Below are 16260 nucleotides of genomic sequence, written 5' to 3' on the forward strand. Positions count from 1 at the left end.
GGTGTGAGGCGGCGGCTGGCGCGTGGGTTGTGAGTGCTGTCTGTGAGTGGGGGTCCTGCTAGGGTGTGAGGCGGTGGGTCAGTGATGTCGGGGGGTAGGGGCGGGAGGCAGCAGGTGTGTGTGGCGGCAGGTATGTGTCGAGTGTGGCGGGTGTCTGTTGAGTGCGTGCAGCGGCTGTGAGGCGGTGGGTGAAAGGCAGAGGCGGCCGGAGTAAGGGCGGGTGAAAGGCAGAGGCGGGGGTGGGGAGGCGGTAAGGCGGGCATGAAGGCGAAGGGCGGCGGGAAGGGGAGGAGGGGGTGGAGGAGGGGGGCAAGGGGTGGAGGAGGGGGGAAGGGTTAGAGGAGGGGGGGGAAGGGTTAGAGGAGGGGGGGGAAGGGTTAGAGGAGGGGGGGGAAGGGTTAGAGGAGGGGGGGGAAGGGTTAGAGGAGGGGGGGAAGGGTTAGAGGAGGGGGGGAAGGGTTAGAGGAGGGGGGGGAGGGAAGGGGGGGAAGGGTTAGAGGAGGGGGGGAAGGGTTTGAGGAGGGGGTTGAAGTGTGGGAGGGGGTGGGAGGGGAAAGGGTAAAAAGAGGTGGAGGGGGGGGGGTGGAAAGGGGAGCGGAGGGGGGGTGAAGGGGAGCGGGGGAAGGGGGGGTGGGAGGCGGTGGGAAGGGGGGGTGGGAGGCGGTGTGAAGGGGGGGAGGCGGTGGGAAGGGGGGGGAGGCGGTGGGAAGGGGGGGGAGGCGGTGGGGAAGGGGGGGGAGGCGGTGGGGAAGGGGGGGGGCGGTGGGAAGGGGGGGGAGGCGGTGGGAAGGGGGAGGGGAGGCGGTGGGAAGGGGGGGGAGGCGGTGGGAAGGGGGGGAGGCGGTGGGAAGGGGGGGGGCGGGCGGTGGGAAGGGGGGGTGGAGGGGAGGTGAAGGGGTGAAGGGGGGGGTGGAGGGGAGGTGGAGGGGAGGTGAAGGGGGGGGAGTGGAAGGGAGGGGGGTGGAAGGGAGGTGATGGGGGGGTGGAAGGGAGGGGGGGTGGAGGGGAGGTGAAGGGGGGGAGGTAAATGGGGAGGTGAAGGGGGTGGAAGGGAGAAGTGGAGTGAGGGGAGGTGAAAGGGGGTGAGGGGAGGTGATGGGGGGTGAGGGGTGGTGAAGGCCGCTCACTCACCCGTCCGGCAGGTCCCACGTGGATCTGAGGCGGGAGGCAGCGTGTTGTGGCCGCTCTCCCGCTGTGTCCCGGGCGCTCGCTCGCTCCCCCGCTGACTGTAGCGGCGCCGGGGGGGGGGGGGGTATCGGGGAGACACTGACACTGGAGGGGAGGGGGGGTGGAGGGGAGGTGAAGGGGGGGTGGAGGGGAGGTGAAGGCCGCTCACTCACCCATCCGGCAGGTCCCACGTGGATCTGAGGCGGGAGGCAGCGTGTTGTGGCCGCTCCCCCGCTGTGTCCCGGGCGCCGCCATCTTGGGCACTCGGCGCCGCGAGGCAGCCTGCCTGGCCACTGGCTGTTCCCCCGCCGGGGAGGGGGTGAGTTGTAGCGCCGGTGAGGGGGGGGCATGTATATGTGTGGGGGGGGAGAGGTGGGAGATATAGACGGGGGGGTCTCGCACGGCCGCTGACACTGGGTGGGGGGGGGGGGCGCTGAAGGGGTAATAATAGTGTGTGTGTCCCGCTGACTGTAGCGGCGCCGGGGGAGGGGGGGGGTCGGGGTGAAAGCGCGGGAGACACGGGGAGAGGAGGAGGTGCGCGCGGGTGCTGCTAACTGTGAGCCCCGCTAATGTAGGTAACAGTGTGTGTGTGTGTGTGTGTCACTGTGTGTGTGTCTGTCATTGTGTGTGTGTGTGTGTCCCTGTGTGTGTGTGTCCCTGTGTGTGTGTGTCCCTGTGTGTGTGTGTCCCTGTGTGTGTGTGTCCCTGTGTGTGTGTGTCCCTGTGTGTGTGTGTCCCTGTGTGTGTGTGTCCCTGTGTGTGTGTGTCCCTGTGTGTGTGTGTCCCTGTGTGTCCTTTGGCCCGTCACTCCGCCTCAGGCCAATGAGAGGTGTGCGGGGGCGGGCCAAGGGACCAATCAGATTTCCCCTAGGGACACCGGACATCCAGCAGGCATGCAGGCAGGCAAACATACAGTGCTTTCACTAATATAGTATAAGATGAAGCTATTCAGTGTGCCACCTGCTGGCCACATGTTCTGAACTGCACTAACATAATTATAGTTATTCCGGCAGACCAGTGCCGAGTCACAGCCGAGCCTCGGCTCGCCCATGGACAACAAAGAGCTCATGCAGTTGACGTCTCGCACCTTCTCATGGTAACGACAAGTGGAAGTCTTGCTACAGTATCTTTAAATGCTTGTAATTAGCTGATCACCTTCCCTAGCGATTACAACGTCAGGGAAGTAAAAATATACTCGACGTAAAACGTAAATATTATTGTTATTAAGTTGGAACATAAATGACTCCAGTTGTTTAATAGAACCATTCCATATAACAAACACACCGTCTATAAAACTGAGCCATAAAATGATATGGTCTGAATTTTGTATTAACTTGTTGCAATTTGTTTTAGCCCATCATTTTTTTCTTTTTGTTGGAGAATTGTATTTGTAGTTGCAAAGCACTGCAATGGGTGTAATATGTAAAGCCCACCACAAAGGACTGCAATGGGTGTAATATGTATAGCCCACCACAAAGGACTGCAATGGGTGTAATATGTATAGCCCACCACAAAGGACTGCAATGGGTGTAATATGTATAGCCCACCACAAAGGACTGCAATGGGTGTAATATGTATAGCCCACCACAAAGGACTGCAATGGGTGTAATATGTATAGCCCACCACAAAGGACTGCAATGGGTGTAATATGTATAGCCCACCACAAAGGACTGCAATGGGTGTAATATGTATAGCCCACCACAAAGGACTGCAATGGGTGTAATATGTATAGCCCACCACAAAGGACTGCAATGGGTGTAATATGTATAGCCCACCACAAAGGACTGCAATGGGTGTAATATGTATAGCCCACCACAAAGCACTGCAATGGGTGTAATATGTATAGCCCACCACAAAGGACTGCAATGGGTGTAATATGTATAGCCCACCACAAAGCACTGCAATGGGTGTAATATGTATAGCCCACCACAAAGGACTGCAATGGGTGTAATATGTATAGCCCACCACAAAGGTCTGCAATGGGTGTAATATGTATAGCCCACCACAAAGGACTGCAATGGGTGTAATATGTATAGCCCACCACAAAGCACTGCAAATAATAGTCAAAGTAACTACATGCATTTTCAGATAAAGAACCGAGGCTCGACACTATGGGCCTCCTCCGGGGGTCTGATCATCGGCATGTATTTTGGGTATGGTATAAAAAGTTGGTACTACTGGATACAAAATATACAGGTATTCCTTTATGTCTAAATCTATCAAAGAAGCACACTGTCTCGATCAAGAATATTCTATCATTTTGTTGTATTAAAATAACATTTCATGTTTTGTGATGTTATATAACAAGAGAAGCTGCACACCACAAAAAAACAAAAAATACTTGCAAAGACCGGTGCTCCTGGTTCATGGATATCTGCCTAGAAAATCCAGCAATGAGGAAAGTGGAAGTGGCAAGCCAGTCACTTGATAAAGTCCCCTAGGAGGGATGAAACGTTGTGTTTTTTTGTGCTGAATACATTTTTCTAAAGAAATCCGAAGTTGCCCTGGATCATTCCACTTTCCTATGTTTTGTGATGTCACATTTTTTTGCACATATCTGTAATACTCCATATCAAGCACCACGACATTGTCACCCTTGTCTTGGGACATTGTTACAATATTGTCCATCATTCACATCTCCTTTATAGCCACCCTTTGTTTCCAAAGTAACATTATCACTAGAGCTTACAGAACTAAAATGTAAATCGTGTATATCCTTCGTGACTAACTGCACAAAAGTCTAGACAATGGAACTGGTCGATAATGGTGGCAAGAAAACAGATTGTTTTTTCTTAAAACACGCAATCTTACCACAAAAATCTTCACATAACAAACACATTTCAAAAGTATCTAGTTAGTCAAATGTATCAAGATAACCTATTCCCTGAACCTCTAATTTCTTGTAACACTTTCGAAATCTCTAAGATTATCACATTCCTTCCTAGAAAAATGTTGGTGATAAAGTTTTTTTTTCTTTTTTTTTTTTTTTAATCAGCGGGCTAAACCATATGATCTATCACTTTTTATATTACGGAATATGGGTTACAAGAAACAAGTAACCATTTGCATGCAAAAAGATGTCAATATTGCATCAATTCAAATTTTGTTCAAATTGGATCCCAACAAAAATGCCCCTTTTCCAAAACTGAAATCTATCACTAATCAAAGGACTGCTGTGCTATCGTTTTGACGTCTCGTTCCCCTCATGTCCTGAGTCTGAGAGGCTCTGATATCTGGTGTGTTGTGTGTTTTTTCTGCTTGAGCCTACTTCTCAATCTTCTCCTAGAATTTCATGTGTATGGCACATCTGTCCTTCTACAAAAGACAAAGATGCCCAGTGCTACATCCAATGTGACAAAATACCAAGTTAAATACTTCTATGTTAGTATTCTCATGCATAAGGGTCATTTAGTTAAACCCTTTAGCCAAAGCGTTATAAGCCTGCAGCCACGTCACGGCATGACCAGTAAGCAGGTCCTAACACTCCCTGTGAAAATTCTCTTTTCCCTGTGCAGTGGGGGGAGAATGTCCTTAATAGACATATCCTGCACAGGTACATGGAAAAACCTGTTACTTAAAAAGTAGGTTGGGGTGAGCGTAAACCCTGGGAGGAGGTCACTAATCTGTAAACAACTGATACCAGTTGAAAATGAATAAACACACAATCCCAGCAAGCTCTAACACCAGAACCCCACCCCACTTTTTAAGTAGTAGGCGGTTTTTCCATGTTCCTGTGCAGGCTTATAATTCTTTGGCCAAAGGGTTTAACTAAATGGGCCTTATTCATGAGAATACTAACATTGAAGTATTTAACTATGTATTTTGTAGCATTGGGTATCTTTGTCTTCTACAAAAGAAGCAGAAGAGGAATGTGGGGGAAAAAAACTTAAACTGAGCGCAAATTAGATATACAGTATGTTGGATACAAAAGATCTACTCCTAATGGCAGTTTCCTGTCTCTCAAAAGACACTGAACAAAAACACAGTTTTCACTGCAAAATAAACAGAGTGCCTATAATTCTATGTGTTTTCCTTATGGTAAAATCCTGATGTGCAAATTGCAGTTAAAGTAAGGCTGCGTCCCCGCTAGCGCTGAGCGGGCGGCGCTTGGCGAGGTGACTTATATATATACACACACACACACACACACACACACACACACACACACACACACACACACACACACACACACATATATATGCATATATATATATATATACAAGTCCTTGCTCACGCGATGCGCGCGTGGGTATGCGCGTGCACACACGCTCACCGGCGCTCGGGTAAATACATTTTTCATACTTACCAGCGCGCTCAGCTTCCCCTGCAGCGTCCCCCCCGCGAGCGCTTGCAAAAATTTAAAGGCCTCCCGGCGCTCATGCTTGGAGAGCCTATGCTTGACTGAGCCACTGATTGAGCCCCCTGTGCTGAAACAGGGATATCCATAAAAGTCGGCCTGTTGGCGGCCCTTGAGAACTGAGTTTGGAGACCCCTGATATAGGGCAATCTATGTACATAGTGCATAATAATATAACACATAGTTGGAATAAACGCTTCAGACATCAAAGTAACATTAGTAAAAGGAGTCCTTCTCTGAAGAGCTTACAATCTAGTTGGTAAGTAGCAAGAACGTACAGAGACCATAGCAGGCCTATGAAATTCAATGACACTGCAGAATTACCACTGAAGCAATGTGCTTTTTTTTGCCTATCATTTAATGACAATAATTATACATTGATGGTTTCATTTATTCTTAGTTGTCCAAGCTTTGAGACATATAAAAAACATATGTTGTCATTAATTATTCAAATGGGTAATTATTCTGTAAGCCTTGCAGGCATAAACAGTAAAAACATTTGTAACTGCAGCCTTAGTGCATTTTTAAGATAAAGTAGGAGCCTTGGAAAGTTTAACTACCTCTTAGGCTTGCTTCCTCCAATGCTGCAGATCACTCTAGCACTGGCGATGTTACACAAATGGCAATACAGTGTAAGGAACAAAAAGTAATATTTCCACGCACCAGATAGTGACAAATATGTGATAAATTGAAAATCTTTAAAAAAAAAAACAAAAAAAACAAGTGACTTGTGATTATAGTGACATGTATATAATGGTTGTGCTTATTGATCGGTTAACACAAACAAATCCATGAGTGGTCAAACAGGTGTATAACATTAAGATATCTTACTCCCTCATAGGTGGTCAAGTCAAATAAAGAGACCTGTATTAATGGACAAATGAGAGTCTGCTGCTGTTTAGATAGGATGGCTCAACATCCTGAGGTGCTAGTATAGGAAAAAAGAAAACCGGCGCACATCTCTCATGGTGTAGTAGTGAAACAAATATAATGTGCTAATCTAGCAGCAAGTAAGTTATGCACGTACATCAGCGTGAATTATAACAAGCGTGACATGTTATGGACATGTTGCCACAGTGGCAAAACAACTGATCCCCCACACCGAGCGATGGCTCTGGGCTGCGACCGGATTCAAAGTCCTGAGCGTCCTCGCAATGGGCAGTCTTCCCTGAAGAAGTAGACCATATCTATGAAACGCTTGGAATAGAGTGCAAGCTCTGTACACTTGGAACTCCAGAAACACTGTTACTGTTCTACAGTATATGCTTGGGGCTTTCTACCTTTTGACTATCTACTGGTTAGTCGCAATTCCAGTGACGCGACCAGGGATGTCATTAGCTGCCGCCTGAATTGAGCAAGTGTAATCGGCTGTAGCCATCTGTGTGGAAGGATCCTTACAATTTAGGTATGCACAGGGAAACCAAGAGGTTAACCAACCAGGCGCTCGAAAAGTTAGTAAAAGTTGCTGAATCCTGCTCATCAATTCAATTCATGTAAAGAGGTCACGGCTAAACTCCAAATTAGTGAATATAAGAGTCTCTCCCAGCAATTGGCTCACCTTAGAGCACTGACAACATTGAAGATAGAGGGACTCACGATGAATGAAGTGTGTAACGCCGAGCCTGTGTATGTGAAGTCTTCCAGCGATCAGATACACCGCCAACCGTCAAGCAACTCCTCCGTCGCGATGGATGGTCTGTGACCGGCGGTGACTGCGCTGTCAGCTGAGACAGCAACCCGGCGTGCCACCGGAAGCAAACAGGAACTGAAGAAACTCCTCCCACCGGAGGAAAGAGCAATGCACCGCCGTGTAGAAGAACCGGAGAAGGCTGAAGTGGTGACTAAAAAACTTTATTGAAGCATGGTGCAGTTCTGGCGGATCCTCTGACGCGTTTCAGCCACAAAGGCCTGCTGTGGCTGAAACGCGTCAGAGGATCCGCCAGAAGTACACCATGCTTCAATAAAGTTTTTTAGTCACCACTTCAGCCTTCTCCGGTTCTTCTACACGGCGGTGCATCGCTCTTTTCTCCGGTGGGAGGAGTTTTTTCAGTTCCTTACAATTTAGCACTTGAGACCGAAAGGCATCAATTCAAGCGTGGACAGATACCAGGAACACCAAGAACAGACTGCCCATTGAGTGGACGCTCAGAACCTTGAATCCGGTCGCAGCCCGCAGGAACCATCGCTCGGTGTGGGGGGTCAGCTGTTTTGGCACTGTGGTAACAAGTCCATAACATGTCACGCTTGTTATAATTCACACTGATGTACGTACATAACTTACCTGCTGTTTGATTAGCACATTATATTTGTTTTACTACACCATGAGTTGTGCGCTGTTTTTCTTTTTTCCAATACAGTGTAAGAGAGAAACAAGATACTCATAAGCCTGCCCTCTGCTTTTTTGGTTTTAGGAATAGCCCTGCTTTATCTGCAGCTGTACCGCGTTACACAGGAGGAAGCCCACTTGCAGAGGTCTCTGGACTATGTGAAGAGAATCCTTCGCAACCTGAATGGAAGAAGGGTCAGCTTCCTGTGTGGTGACGCTGGACCCCTTGCCGTGGGTGCTGTAGTACACCACAAGCTGCAAAACCAGGCTGAATCAAAGGATTGCATCACAAAGTAAGAGCACATTGCAAACAGTAATGAGGGCAGTCATAAGCATGCCAGTGGATGCCCAAGCTTAAGTATGCCCAAAGACAATGGTGTACATATGTCGTCTCCATACAGAAAACATTGGCTGAGTTACTAAAAATGTCCATCTTCACTTTCCTATTCCAAGTTTTTTGTTCAACTGCTACAGGTGTATACTACCAGGAAAGATCCCAAGTGCAGAAAGGGCAGGTGCACCAAAAGCATCTTTTATCCAATCCTTGTGAAACACTGTATCAAAACATAAAGTATGAATAGTAAATGGCTGGAGATGGTCACAAAGCATCTGAAGCATCAAACAAATAGCTTTATTTATGTAGTGCTTTTTTCCCAATTAGACTTAAAGCGTACCACAAGAAAAAAACATTTCAAGCTATAAAAGAAAACAAAATGCATGATAATAATATAGAATGAGCAGAATACAGAATGGGAAGTGAAGTATTAAATGCTGGGGGCACGTTGTCGTTCATTGATTAAATGTCTGGGCAAGCAGGTAAGTCTTCAGCCTGCTTTTCAAAGTTTTTCAGAGAGGAGGCCTCTTGGGCCATATGAGGCAGAGGCTCAAAGACTAATAACACCATAGCTAATCTAACAGATGCTCACCACATACTGGACAGGACCGCGAGGCCAAGGTGGGGATTAGAAAACGCCAACCTAAAGATGCGAGATCGCGTCCGGTGTGCAGGTTTGTAGTTGTGGATAGCCGGGTCAGGTTAGGAGAAAGTAGGATAGTAGAAGGCAAACCGAGGATTGGAGAGAGCAGGGTAGTCGTAGGGAATCCGAGGTCGAGGATTGGAGAAAGGATAATAGGCGGGAACAAGGCACTGCAGGAAGAAGGTGAGGCAAGAGTGAATGTGACTAGCACACGTCACAAGGTTTATGCTCAGCCAACTTCCTGGTAGAATGGTTGAACCTAAATGGCAGGTTCCTCCAATCAGGCGCAGAGCTGCACAGCAGGCAGGAATTAGGCAGGAGCCAATCGGGTGTCCGGAGCTTGACGGGGGTGGGGCCTGCGTCTGATCCTCACAGCTAAAAGCTTAGACCCCTAAGTAAGTCAACCAGGAGGGCTTTCAGATTGCTGATTATGTAGGGCTTTGAATGTCAACAAGCCAATCAACAGATGTAAAGGGGGAAAGAATGGGCCTGGTTAGTTAACCTCTGCGCAGTATTCTGCCCCAGCTGCAGGCAGCACAGTTCTGCTTCTGGAAGTCCCAGGTAAAGCGCACAGCAGTTGTGCAGACGTGAGAGTACAAAAGCAGCAACCAGGATAGGAAGGTCCTCTGTGTGATTCAGTCTACAGATGTTCTTCACGTGCTCCTTTAGAATACCATGGTCCACTGTATCCAATGCTGCAGAGAGTATGAGGGGGGCCGAGTCATAAATATGATGATGAGTTGACATAATGGGTTTCTGCTGGGTTGCTACCACTTTATCATTGACGTAGAAAAATAATGTTTAATGTGGGCCTGTAATTAGCTATGCAGTCCAGGTCTATTGAAGGTTTTTTGTTTTTTTTTAGTGATACTTCTTTCCTGGCACCTACAGAGTTTTGATGGCAAAATTCTCGTGTGTTGTAGCAAAAGAATATGACGGAAGTGACATCACACGCGTGCACGCACCTCACATGGCGGTTGTAGGCAGCGCAGTGGAGGTTGCAAACCGTGCCGGACATACCGTGCATGTGCAGAAGCCTATATTGATTTTTCCACCCGCATGCACAATAACAGCGCGGCCAGCATCGCACGCGGACCCACCGGGTGCTGCAGGACTGTCCGGCACTGTGCGCAGGACCGCAGAATAGGCTGCAACATCAATGATCAGCCGCCTGGACCCCTTGCTATGCCTGCCTCACACCGAACTCTCTGGTGTACAGGTGGGCCACCTCCCTTCTCAGCACTAAGGTCACCGGCACAACCATTCCCAATAAATACAGTCACCCACCCACACACCCACCCAGTCAGTCACCCACCCAGGTCAGTCAAGGTCACCCACTCAGTTAGTCACCCATGAATGTCAGTCATTCAGTCACGCACACACACTGTCACCCACACTGTCACACTGTCAGTCACATACACTCATATCCGTTTGCAATCCAGGGGGAGCATATAAGGGAAATAAAACAAAATACAATCTAAGTGCAGACAGTTTGATAACTTCTAGATTAGTTCAGTGATTAATCTTGGCTCGTATGTGTGGCCTACTTACAAGATGTAAGTCAAAAACGGGCAGTGTGACACAGTGGTCTTAGCAGGGAGGACTTCTAATCCAATGAATAATGGAGACTTCCACTCTCAGCAAAGCAGCGGTGTATATAGAAGAGAAAAGATATCCATAGTGCAGACCAATCATAAAAAACGTGACTTTATGGGGTTGTAAAAATTGAACACTTACAATAAAAACATATAAATAATGCGTGTATCACAATACTGTGACCGAGGAGAGATTGCTGTTAACTTCTGGCTCACCCACCACCTCCGGTTTATGGACCCTGCGTGGAACGCCGCTGTCCCCACGTCTACAGCATTGTCTACAGCCGCAGTGCTCCGCCGTCGGACCCCACGGAACCACCCACCGCCTATTCAAGTTATTGGCGTGATGCACGCACACATCTGAAGTCAGAGCAGCTGTTTTACTGAGGCTCCATCACAGAACAGTTCATTAATAGGTATGTACTTTGGTTTACTGGTGATTTAGACAGTGCCTTTATGGTATATATAGAGTTCTGTGTCAATCCTCCAGTTTAACCTGTACACCTGTCTGCCTATATACCATATTGAGCCTCATACAGCTAATTACATGCTCTAATGACCAGATGAACTGTGATTAAAGGTTTAATCAACTGTATACCACAAACAGCTGAGCCCTGAAGACCGGGATCATATCCCACATACACAAGAAGCAGAAGGTAGGATGCCCCCAACGCTGAGGGAAGGAATGCTGATGCTCTTGTACAAACGGAAGGGGGAGAGGTGCGACCTCAAGAACTGGCGTCCCATCTCCCTCCTGAACGCGGACTACAAGATCCTAGCAAAAGTCCTAGCGAACAGACTGAAGAAGGTCATCAGCCAGATCATCCACACAGACCAGACGTGCGGCATCGCCGGACGCAGGATCGCAGACAGCCTCGCCCTAATCAGAGACGCAGTCCACTACATCAAAGACCGCCGTGTACACGCGGCCCTGGTCACCCTTGATCAGGAGAAGGCCTTTGACCGTGTCTCCCATGATTTCATGGGCAGGGTGCTGTGTGAGTATGGGATGGGGGAGATGTTCTGTTCTTATGTTAACCTTATGTACCTTGACATTTGCAGTGTGGAGATCGTGAACGGATGGAAGACTAACCCCTTCCCTGTCCTCTCAGGGGTTAGGCAGGGCTGCCCTCTTTCACCTCTGCTTTTTGTCTGTTGTATAGAGCTCTTCGCCCAGTGCATCAGACGAGACGCAGAGATCAGAGGGATCGTCGTGCCAGGACCCCAGAGACGCGAAGTGAAGTGCTCGCTCTACATGGATGACGTCACCATCTTCTGCGCAGATAGCCGGTCGGTGAGGACGCTGGTCCAGATGTGCGATGATTTCGGGAAAGCTTCAGGAGCAAAAGTCAACTGCGGGAAGTCAGAGACCAAGCTATTTGGGCTTTGGAACCTGACTGCCGACCCCCTCCCCTTCCCCATCAGAGCAGGCCTCATTCAAATCCTTGGAGTCTGGTTTGGTGTGGGGAGCGAGGCCGCTGCCCTGAAGAGCTGGAACGAGAGGCTGAACAAGGTGAAGCAGAAGATCGGATTGTGGCGCCTCAGACCCCTCACCATTGAGGGGAAAAAGCTGGTACTGCTGAACGAGATCCTCCCTGTACGTGGCCCAGGCATACCCGCCTTCGACCAGAACCTGCCAGGAGATCTCCATGGCAGTGTTCCGCTTTGTCTGGGGGGCCAAGTTTGAGAGGGGAAAGCGCGAGGTGATGTACAAAGAGCCGCACAAGGGGGATAGAGGAATCCCCGACATCCCCACTATGCTGCGCGCCTTCTTTGTAAGCAACTGCGTGCGGATCACCCTGAGAGACTGCGACAAAGACTCCTCTGGCTACTCCATGTCCCGCCTCCTACTCCTGCCGCTCTGGAGAGCACTGGGGTGGGACAAGTGTGACAGCTCCATCCCTTGCAGCTGGCGCACGCCCTGGTTCTACAAGGACGTGAAGAAGTTTGTGAGGCAGAACAATCTGGAGGGAGTAAAACCAGACCTGTGGAAGCCCAAGGCCATCTACAAAATGACCAGGGCTAAAGACATCATGGAATCGGTCCCAAGGTCTCCACCTCAACACCTTTGGAACGGTGTGGAGGAATGTGGCATCGAAAAGACTAATGAACAAACACAAAGACATTGCTTGGCAGGCCATACACGGGGGACTCCCTGTGAATGCGGACAAGTACCAGAGTAAACTCAGCCTCGTGAGGCACTGCCCCAGGTGCAACCCAGTGGAGGAAAGCATCATACACCTCTTCTGGAACTGCCCTTTGCGCAGGCCTTGCTGCGCGCGCTGGACACTGACTTAAAGGACTGTATACCGAGGAAGTGCGTCACGTACTACTCGGTGTTCCACGGACTTTTCACAGGAACACACACAGAGGACGCAATCGAAGCCGGTTGGCGTCTAATGTGCTGTTTCAAGGACGTTTTACTATTCGCCAGGGAACGTTTGATCAAGGGGAAGAAGAGGATGTCGGTACAGGTCTGTCGCAGGCTGCTCCACAGCCTGCTCAAGGACTATTCCATCTATGATGGCCCTGAGGAGGAGGACTAAACACCCCCCTCCCCCCCCCCTTACTCCCCCGCCCCAAAAGTTTTTCTGTGCAATAAAGTTAGAGATAATGTGTGTATGATATGTCATGTCTGTGGTGCGGTGCATACGTATAAATGCACTGCACCACCGTGTTCGTCACAGTTTTTTTTACTTTTGGGGAAACCATTAATAAAAATGTATGTGAGTTGTGTGGGATATGCACTGCGCCGTTGTTAACGTCGCAGTTTTTTTCCGTTTGGAAAATGATTTATGTACTGTTATAATCTTGTTGTAAAGATTCGCTGCATAATAAAAGAATTTTCAAAACAAAAAAAATGTATGTGAGTGGGTCTAATGGCTTTGCATCTCATCCCAGCCTCTGTCTAAAAGCTGTGTTTAAAACAGCATGCATTGGCTTGAGGATTGGCTTGTGTAATACGAGCTTGAGACAAAAGGTGGCACTGAGTGCTCATTTGCATGTCATTTCCCAGAATCCCTTGCTGCAGTGGAAGCGCTGTATGCTGGGTGACAATGGGGAAAGACAGGGTTGCAGACCTGTCTAAGACATGCAAATGAACATACAGTAATATTTACAGTTGCTATATATATATATATATATATATATGTATATATGTATGTATACACACACACACACACACACACATTGTGTATTCAAAAAAATCTGCAATATTCAGTTCAAGTGATATTATCCCTTAAATTAGGTATAATTGAGTTCCCTCTGTTGATTGCAGTAATTATGCTTTTAAATGTATTGATTTCCCCAGTGTTGCTCGTTAATGGGAATGCGGTTAATTTGATAGAGATCACATTTGTAGCCTAATGCAGACTCATTGTTATAACAATGCAAATCCTTTTAAAAACAGGACAGGAAGATATATATTACATCTGGACGATTCTGCACAGTCTAATGTAAATGTGAGGTACAAAATGCTTTCACGAAAAGAAGGCTGACAATGTCTCTGGGAAAAAATCTTGCTTGTAAATATATACTGGCAATAGTGACCTTTTGCCTAGCAATACAGTTCAGCGAATTACATCCGCAAAGGAATTCAGTGGGCCGTGTAGGTTATCTAAGATCTTCCATTTTTTTTCTTAACTACTTTGTATAAATCTATACAGAAGTGTACATAATGAATGAGTATATTTGCAGTTAATTCTGCACCAAAGATCTTACAGCCTATTATTTTGTATCTTGGGAAATTAATTACTTTTGGTCACATAGTTTGATTTTCCCTTAGGCCAGTACCTCATTTCGCATATCCTTGCTTAAACGAGGAAGGCTCTCCACACACTCCTACGACTAATAGGATTGAACACCCATCATTGAGACTGAGTTTAGATGGCCCTTGGTGTATGTATTTGTGTGTCTTTATTTATATAGCACCATTAATGTACATAGCGCTTCACAGTAGTAATACATGTGACAACAATATAAATAACAAATGATACAAATAACAGGTCATGGGAATAAGTGCTTCAGATATAAAAGTAACATTTAGGAAGAGGAGTCACTGCTCCGAGGAGCTTACAGTCTAATTAGTAGGTAGGAAGATCTTACAGAGAAAGTAGGAGGGCATTCTAGTAAGTGCGTCTGCAGGGGGCCAAGCTTTATGTAACGTGTCTAGTATTATCCACGGTGCTACTCATATGCTTCTTTAAGCAGGTGGGTCTTAAGGTGGGTCTTAAAGGTGGATAGAGAGTGTGCTAGTCGGGTATTGAGGGGAAGGGCATTCCAGAGGTGTGGGGCAGTCAGTGAGAAAGGTTAAAGGCGGGAGAGGGCGTTAGATACAAGGGACTACAAAGGGACTCTTGAGCAGAACGCAAGAGTCGGGATGGTGCATAGCGAGAAATTATGGCTGAGATGTAAGGAAGGGCAGAAGAGTGTAAAACTTTAAAGTGAGGAGGAGAATTGAGTGTGAGATGTGGGATTTGAGCCAGGAGAGGGATTTCAGCAGGGGAGACGCTGAGACAGATTTAGGAAAGAGTAGAGCGATTCTGGCAGCAGCTTTTAGGATAGATTGTAGGGGAAGCAGGAAGGCCGGACAGCAGGAGGTTACAGTAATCGAGACGGGAGAGAATGAGGGCCTGAGTCACCATTTTAGCAGTTGAGCAACAGAGGAAAGGGCGTATCTTTGTAATATTGCGGAGGAAAAAAAACGACAGGTTTTAGAAACGTTTTGAATGTGAGAGGAGAATGTTAGCGAGGAGTCAAGTGTGAGACCTAGGCAGCGTGCTTGGGCTACTGGGTGAATGATAGTACTTCCAACAGGTTTGGGAGGAAGTATGAGGAATTCTGTTTTTGCCATGTTAGGTTTAAGTCGGCGGAGGGACATCCAGGATGATATCGCAGAGGGACATTCTAAAACTTTGGTCTGTACAGCAGGTGTAAGGTTGGGGGTTGAAAAGTAAATTTGTGTTTTGTCAGCATAGAGATGATATTTAAACGCAAGAGATGTGATTAGGTCACCTAGAGAGAGTGTGTACAGAGAAAAGAGAAGAGGTCCCAGGACAGAGCCCTGGGGTACCCCCACAGAGATAGATAGATAGATAGAGGAGGAAAGTACGATGGGAGAGGTAAGAGGAGATCCAGGATAGAGCTTTGTTACGAATACCAAGAGTATGGAGAATGTGAAGGAGAAGAGGGTGGTCCATGGTGTCAAATGCTGCAGAGAGGTCAAGTAATATGAGCAGAGTATAATGACCTCTGTCTTTGGCAGCATGGAGGTCATTATTTATTTTAGTTAGGGCATTTTGTCGAGTGAGCTGTGCGAAAACCAGATTGTTGAGGATCTAGGAGAGAATAGGTGTTGAAAATGGAGCAAGCGAGAGAATACAAGATGTTCAAGGAGTTTAGAGGCAAAAGGCAGGAGAGAGACAGGTCGATAGTTATTAAGACAGGTAGGGTCATGCTTGCTGTTTTTGAGTAATGGTATAACTGTTGCATGCTTGAAGGAGGGGGGAAAGGTACCAGAGTAGAGGGAGGAGTTAACAATGTGTGTGAGTGTAGGGGTTATAGTAAGAGCAAGAGGTTTTACGATATGGGAGGGAATGGGGTCAAGAGGGCAAGTGGTAGAGGTAGAAGAGGAGACCAGCAGTGACACATCCTCCTCTGAGACAGCAGAAAAAGAGTTAAGGAAGGCAGGAGGAGAGTTATGAAGCGATGTAGGATTTTCTGCCATATGAATTCCATCTTTTCCTTAAAATAGTCAGCAAAGTCCTGAGGTGAGATGGAGGAAGAAGAAGAGGCAGCTGAGGGTGGTTTGAGTAGAGAGTCAAAGACAGAAGAGTTGGC

The 16260-nt window shown here is 47.7% G+C and overlaps 1 protein-coding gene across 1 annotated transcript in view; it reads left to right on the forward strand.

Annotated features, from left to right (window-relative positions):
• The window catches only part of LANCL2 (LanC like glutathione S-transferase 2), a 70293-nt gene that overhangs the window by 30257 nt on the left and 23776 nt on the right, over positions 1 to 16260 (forward strand). The window contains exon 3 of the mRNA XM_075586569.1: positions 7936 to 8143. Coding sequence (XP_075442684.1) covers positions 7936 to 8143 — 208 coding nt within the window. The remainder of the gene's footprint in view (positions 1 to 7935; positions 8144 to 16260) is intronic.

Source organism: Ascaphus truei, chromosome 2, assembly GCF_040206685.1.
Source record: "Ascaphus truei isolate aAscTru1 chromosome 2, aAscTru1.hap1, whole genome shotgun sequence".
NCBI classification, from domain to species: domain Eukaryota; kingdom Metazoa; phylum Chordata; class Amphibia; order Anura; family Ascaphidae; genus Ascaphus; species Ascaphus truei.